The following is a 7,771-nucleotide window of genomic DNA, read 5'->3' as shown; positions in this document are numbered from 1 at the left end:
TGGTCAAGGGCATGTACCTTGGTTGCAGGCACATCCCCAGTAGGGGGTGTGCAGGAGGCAGCTGCTCGATGTTTCTCTCTCATCGATGTTTCTAACTCTCTATCCCTCTCCCTTCCTTTCTGAAAAAAAATCAAGAAAATACAATTAAAAATAATAGGGAAGGAGCAAAGGGGAGGCCACATATAATAAGCAAGGTCATCTGGGCAGCCTCACCAGGAAGCTGCAACTTGACACTCCCCAGGGAGCCAGTCTATTCCCTGGAAATCACTGGGGAAGGGCTCCACAAAGGGAAGATGGCACATGTGCAGTGAAGTCGGGGTGACGTAGGGAAGGGGCCTGCCTGTCAGTCTAACCTGGGAACAAAGATCATTGGCTAAAAGGGTGCACCCCAATGCAGGCCCGTCAACATTGGGAATACAGAGTCACCAGACTAAGAACTCTCTCTCTCTGGTTGCTCTTGCTTACTCTCCTGTTTCTCCTTTGCTAGTGACCCGTGTTAGCGCACCATGCAGCCCCCACACACAATGGGCTGCAGTTGGGAACACAAGCTCACCCGCCAGGTGCTGGACGGGATGGGACTGTGCAAATATGGAGCAGGAACTCTGGGAATGGCTGCAATCCTGGTTCTGCTGAAGACAAAATGGGACTTTTTCATGGCAGGACAGAGGGAGAGGGGCCCTTGGAAACTCAGGGGTTTGGTTCCACAGAAATAAAGCTTCCCCAGAACCTCATCCTCCTGTGGGGCCTCAGGAAATGTTTGTTCCCCGGGCACCCTGAGCCCCCCTCCACCAGCAGCAGAGGGAGACACGGAGAGCACCCCACTGATCACACAGCCAGGACAGAGTAAATGTTATGATCATCATCATGTTTTAATAACCTGCTTTCAAAGAGGGTCTGTGCACTGTTTTTGTCCTGAGCAAGCGTTCTTTCCCCACCCTCTCTTCCAGATCAGAGACTCAGCTGTAATGAAGACCTATCAGGTGCCTTTATTCTGTGGTTTTCAGCTGGGAGTGCCAAGGGTAAGTGGAGGGAGTTGATAAAAGCCAGGGCCCCGGGGCTCCTTAGGAGAGAGGCTGAGAGCCTGCAGGGCGGTCCTCACCCAGAGAAGGATGTGATGCTGGAGGACACAGGTGGGGGTACGCACTCAGGGCAAGGTAAGGCCTGAACTGGGAAATCTGTGGGAGGGAGAGAATGGGAATCAGTGAGCCTCTCAGCTGCGTAGCAAAGGCCTCTTACAGTGTCTCCTGCTTCTCTCTGGGAATGTGATCTAAGAGATTCCAAAAGACAGGTTGATAGGGAACCCAGGTTTGGCTGCCTGCCCCTGGAAAGCCCATAATGGAGAGGCTGGGGCTGGTGGAGGGAAGGTAGTTCCTGCTAGACCCCGCAGCGTGAGAAGATGGTGGACTCATGCTGCACAGACCACCTTAACGACTGGACATGGGCAGGGGGCTTGTAAGGGGGGGAATGAAGTGGTGGGTGGGGGAACCAGAACAAAGGGAACAAAAGGAGGAGGTTGAGGGTTCTCCATTGAGGGGACTAGTGGAAGCCAACACAGTCTGTGCAGGTTACTGGTTGAAGGTCAGCAAACCTCCTGGAGCAGGAATGTCTGAAGGATGGAGTCTGCTTCTTTTTAAGTTAGTTGCTGGAATTCTGAAGCAAACAGGTGGTTTATGTGCAGCCACATACTAGTGAGAGGTCATCGTTTACAGAAATAATGTTAAAAGAACGGTGGGGTAGGTTACAAGGTGTGTGTCTTAAAGATGCAGAGGTAATGATGTTCATTACAGAATTATTTGTAATATAGAAAAATCTGGAACAGCAGACATGTACAAGAGTTAGAGAATGGATAAACAGCACGTTGTCTGACAGTAGAGGGGTTTGCAATCCATAAGTCTGTTGGCCATCTGTACCTCCTCTTTGGAAAAATGTCTATTCAGACTCTTTGCCCATTTTAAAAAATGAATTATTTGGTGTGTTGGTGATAAGTTGTAAGAGTTCTTTATAAATTTTGGATATTAATCCTTATGGGACGTATCATTGGCAAATATCTTCTTCCATTCTGTAGGTTGTCTTTTTGTTTTATTGATGGTTTCCTTTGCTGTGCAAAAACGTTTTAGTTTGACATGATCTCATGTTTATTTTTCTTCTGTTGCCTTTGCCCAAGGAAACGTGTCTAAAAGGACATTACTAAGGGCAATGTCAGAGAATTCACTGCCCATGTTTTCTTCTAGTTTTATAGTTTCAGGTCACAATTATATCCTTAATCCATTTTGTGTTCATTCTTGTATAAGGTGTAAGAAAGTGATCCAGTACATTCCTTTGCGTGTATCTGTCCAGTGTTCCCAACACCATTTTGAAGAGACTGTCTTTACCCCATCATACATTCTTGCCTCTTCTGTCACAGATTAATTGACCATATGAATGAGAGTTCCTTTCTAGGCTTTCTGTTTTGTCCCATTGAACTATGTTTCTGTTTTCATGTCAGTCCCATGCTGTTTTTATTCATGTAGCCTTGTAGTATAGTTTATATCAGGGAGGGTGATACCCCCAGCTTTGTTCTTTCTCAAGATTTCTTTGCTTAGCCGAAACAGGTTTGGCTCGGTGGATACTGAAAGGTCCCAGGTTCGATTCCGGTCAAGGGCATGTACCTGGGTTGCGGGCACATCCCCGGTGGGAGATGTGCAGGAGGCAGCTGATCAATGTTTCTCTCTCATCGATGTTTCTAACTCTCTATCTCTTTCCCTTCCTCTCTGTGAAAAATCAATAAAAAAAAGAAATTTAAAAAGAAAAGATTTCTTTGCTTATTCGCGGTCTTTCTGGTTCCATATAAATTTTAGAGTTCGTTGTTCTACTTCTGAGAAGGAGGCCATTGGTGTTTTAAAAAGGATTGCATTGAATGTGGATATTGCTGTAGGCAGTAAGGACATTTTAACAATATTAATCCTTCCAACCCATGAGCATGTATATCCTATCCTTCCATTTATTTGTATCCTCTTCAATTTCTGTCTTCAGTGTCTTATAGTTTTCAGACTCTAGGTCTTTCACCTCTTTGGTTAAATTTATTCCTAGGTATTTTATGCTTTGTGGGTAAACTTGTAAATGAAGTTTTTTAATTTTCTCCTTCTGATTATTCAGTATTGCTGAATAGAAATGCAACAGGTTTCTGATTTTCTATCCTGCAACCTTAGTAAATTTATTGATTGGTCCTAATCATTTTTGTTTTTGTTTTCTTTGGTGGAGCCCTCAGGTTTTCTATATATTGCATCACATCCTCTGCAAATAGTGAGAGTTCTACTTTTTCTTTTCTGATTTGTATGCTTTTAATTCCTTTGTCTTGTCTGACTGCTGTGGCCAGGACTTCCAATACTGTGGGAGCACAAGAGGTGAGAGTGGGCGTCCTTGTCTTATTCCTGACCTTACAGGAAAGGCTTTCAACTTTTCACCATTTTTAAAAAATATATCTTATTGATTTTTTACAGAGAGGAAGGGAGAGAGATAGAGAGCCAGAAACATCGATGAGAGAGAAACATCGGTCAGCTGCCTCCCACACATCTCCCACTGGGGATGTGCCCGCAACCCAGGCACATGCCCCTGTTGCCTGGGTGCCCCTGACCGGAACCGAACCCGGGACTCCTCAGTCCGCAGGCCGACGCTCCATCCACTGAGCTAAACCGGTTTCGGCCAACTTTTCACCATTGAGTATTATCTTATCTTAGGAATCATGTGTTTATTTTGTTTATAATTATAACAAACTTGGATCCAATATGGGTATTTAAATTGTCTATATTTTGTTATTATAGATTTTACTATGATGAGCAGAATTAAACATAAAACATTTTGTTAATGCCTGGTTTTCTTTTTCTTTAAGAGTAATTTTTGTAAGTGGAATTTGTGGGTCAAAGAATAAAACATTCTTAAGTCGTCTGGTATATATCCCCCAGATGTATACATACCTTTGAATAATTATCAAGGCAGTGTTTATTAAAATATATTTAATTTTCCTTTTTTTTTACTCTTCACTGGAGGATTTTTTTTTCCCATTTGTTTTTAGGGAGAGTGGAAGACAGAGAGAAGGACAGAGAAAAATCAATGTGAGAGAAAGACATCGATTGTTTGCCTCATGCATTTGCTCGGACCGGGGAGGAGACTGCAATCAGGGTATGTGCCCTTGAAGGGAATTAAAACTGGGACCCTTCAGTCCATAGGTCAATGCTCTATCCACTGAGCCAAACTGGCTAGGGCAAAATACATTTAATTTTCAAAATTGAGCTATCAACTGTTAAAGTGTATACATATTTCTTTGAGACACCCTATAAAATATATAACCCAAGTAGTACACTGAGAAATCCTATATAATAAAAGCCTAATATGCTAAGTGTCCAGTCATCCATTCAACCAATCAAAGCATAATATGCTAATGATATGCTAGGGCCGCTCAACCGCTCACAATAACATGCACTGTCCACTAGGGGGCAGATGCTCCGACTGGTAGCTTAGCTTACTGCTGAGATCTGGCCAATCAGGACTGAGCAAGACGGGCCAGACATGCCCTGGAGCCCTTCCAGGGTCCCTCCCCAGCTGGCCAACTTCCTGTATCCCTCCCTGGCCCTGATCATGCACTGGTGGGGTCCCTCGGGCTGGCCTGCACCCTCTCACAATCCGGGACCCCTCGGGGGATGTCAGAGTGCCAGTTTCAGCCCAATCCAGCAGGCCAGGCCTAGGGACAACACTGGTGCACAAATTCATGCACCGATCCTAGGGACCCCACTGGTGCATGAATTCATGCACGGGGCCTCTGCACAGTCAGGGCTCTATCCACTGAGCCAATGCTCTATCCACCGTGCATCTATTCTGCCCGGTGCACGAAATTCGTGCACGGGCGAGGAGGTGTTCCTCAGCCCGGCCTGCACCTTCTCCAATCTGGGACCCCTCGAAGGATGTCTTACTGCCAGTTTACAGGGATCGGGCCTAAACCAGCAGTCGGACATCCCTCTCGCAATCCGGGACTGCTGGTTCCTAACTGCTCCCCTGTCTGCCTGCCTGCCTGATTGCCCCTAACCACTCTGCCTGCTGGCTTGCTCGCCCCCAACTGCCCCCCGCTGCCAGCCTGCTTGCCCCCCATGCCAGCCTGATCACCCTCAACTGCCCCCCCCCCCCGCCGCTGTCCTGATCACCTCCAACTGACCCCCAATGATGGCCTGCTTACCCCCAACGGCCCCGCCCCCACCAGCCTGATCACCCACAACTGCCCTCCCCTCTTGGCCTTTAACCATCTCTACCTCGGCCCCGAAACCATAGCTTTGTCCAGAAGAACGTCCAGAAGGTCTCCTGGAAGGTTTCTCAGTCTAATTAGCATATTGCCCTTTTATTAGTATAAATAATCTGCAAAATAGGTCCAGAAATATTTACATTCATATGAAGCAAAGTATAGCATTAACACTGTAAATTATATAAATTTTATTTTTATGAGTCTTTTCATTTTAAAATCAGTTATAACAAGGAATAAAATGCAATAACCATACCTGAAAATATATTCCTCTCTCTGAGATCTTAAAATTTCAAACATTCAGATAACTTAGAAAGTGCAGGGAGCAGAGGACTCCAGGTCCTGCTCTGAGTGCAGTGGGAGCCCTGGAGGCTGAGGAGAGATGTGAAGTGAGGGAGGCAGGAGCATTCGGGTAGCAGAGACTGAGGGGCCCCAGTGGAATCGAGGCTCAGAGAGAGGGGACCTGCGTTAATCAGAGTGAGATGCTGGAGGCGCGGACAGGCTGTCCAGGAAGTGTGGGCAAGTGGAAGCTTGTGAGCCCATTGGACACAGAGCCCAGGACTCCCAGGTGTCCAGGGCCAAGGGACGGACACTTCAGGTTACAGACTTTAGGGTGGTTTTCCATGTTGGAGTCAAAGGTGAAGAGACTCCCAAGCAGGCATTTCAGAGGAGGCTCTGGGGTCACCAGTGATGGTGGCTGCACCGGGACTCGGCCCTGGGGAGGCAGAGGTCTCATGTGGATTCTCCATCTTCCTCCAGGTCGTCATTTCTATTGGCTCCTTCTGGTGTCTCTCTGTCTACACAACAGCCCACAATGGTGAGGTCCCTGGCCTTCCATCTGCTCCACCTGCCTGTCTGCCTCACCTTGGTCCAGCTGCTCACGCCCTGCTCAGGTAGGGACCATCTGCATTTATGTACCTGGAGCAGTTACCTAAAATGCCCAGTCAGAACCTTGGAGTCCTCCCCACACCTGGGAGGCCCATCCAGATGGTACTTCTGTCAGAACTGAGTCCCTCTCTAGGTGTGTCTTACCTCACCCTCCCTACCTGGGACACCCCTTTATCCTCTGGCCTCCAGCTCTCTCTGATTGTGTTCCCCGAAGATGAGCGCTGAGTCCATGGAGCTGATGTGGCTGCGATCTGGCCTCAGGCAGGCGGTGTGTGCATATGCAGACGGCAAAGAAGAAACAGAGATAGCAGAGTATCGAGGGAGAACGTCGATTTTAAGAGAGGACATTGCTGAGGGGAAGGCTGCTCTGCGGATTCACAAGGTCAGAGCCTCTGACAGTGGAATCTACCAGTGTTATTTTCAAGATGCAGATTTCTTTGCAAAAGCCCTGGTGGAGCTGAAGGTTGCAGGTGAGCCCGAGGCTGTTCTGAGCTCCTTCTTATGTGGGGCCTGGAGACACAGGCTCCAAGCCCACTCTCACAGACTTCTGCCTACACCCAGCAGCTGCCTCCCTCCTCCACCTCTGCTTCCCTGGGACCTTGACAGATTCAGGTTTTCCTGCAGGAATGGCTCCACCTGAACCAAGTGAAGACGTGACTCCTGAAGCCACCAGGGTCTCAGCAAGGATGTGGGGTCTGGGCAGGAAGGCTGAGAAATCCTCCCCTCATGGGGGGCACACAGTTGAGTGGGTTCAGCTGTGTTCCAGGCAGTGGACCTGGGCCCCACAGGTGCTGGCTGCTGTGGGTCCAGGGAGGCTGAGCTGCAGGGACAGCACCTGTGCTGCCATGTCCTCCAACCAAGGGCCCCAGGATCACTCCTGCAGTTGAACAAGTTGAGCTCAGGACTAGTTGCAGTGAGGAGAACACACAGTGTAGAAACATGGGGTGTCCCCATGAGGGGGTGTCAGGGAGACTTGGTATAACTTTTGGGCTGACAGGGGACTAGGAGAGGGTTTATGGATGGAGGGCTTTGCTCTAAACCAGATGCTGTCAGGAGGGTGTGGGGGTAACTGATCACTCACACCTAGGACAGGGGATGATTCCTGGTTGCTGTGGTCTGGACACTGTTCATGTTTTATTCTGTGTTCAGATCTGATGACTGAGTGGTCTTGATTTGTCCTGACCCATCACAGGGACAAAGCATCCTTGTCTGACGCTGCTGTTCCATGACATTGTTCATGTCCAACATCATTTCTCTTTCTTGGGGCACAGCCCTGCCTTGCACAGGAAGGAAGGAAGGGGGGGGTGAAGGCCCTGGCTTTCTCCCTGCAGGGCCTCCTCAGTTACATCCCTTCCTGAGAGCACAGCTCCTCTTAAGAAATCCCTCCCTACAGGACTGGGTTCTTCCAAGTCTTCAAAAGGCTTCCTCCCACCCCGCGACCCCCTTGGGTTAAGAGTTTAGGGACTGGTGGTGACAGCTCACTGCTCCTGGCCCTGGGTCAGCTCTCTCCCATGTAGTCTTTCCCCTTCCACAACCACAAAATGAAAATTCTCCTGAGTCCAAAGACCTGAAAAAAGAGGCTATAAACTCTAGATTAATGATATCAAGAGTTCACCA

At 48.2% G+C, this 7,771-nt stretch overlaps 1 protein-coding gene across 1 annotated transcript in view; it reads left to right on the top strand.

Annotated features, from left to right (window-relative positions):
• Positions 1 to 7,771, top strand: part of LOC102241513 (butyrophilin subfamily 3 member A3-like) — a 23,715-nt gene that overhangs the window by 9,075 nt on the left and 6,869 nt on the right. The window contains exon 5 of the mRNA XM_014536027.1: positions 948 to 1,019. Coding sequence (XP_014391513.1) covers positions 948 to 1,019 — 72 coding nt within the window. The remainder of the gene's footprint in view (positions 1 to 947; positions 1,020 to 7,771) is intronic.

This window comes from Myotis brandtii, unplaced genomic scaffold, assembly GCF_000412655.1.
Source record: "Myotis brandtii unplaced genomic scaffold, ASM41265v1 scaffold1556, whole genome shotgun sequence".
Taxonomy (NCBI): domain Eukaryota; kingdom Metazoa; phylum Chordata; class Mammalia; order Chiroptera; family Vespertilionidae; genus Myotis; species Myotis brandtii.
This window is presented reverse-complemented; position numbering and strand designations above follow the sequence as displayed.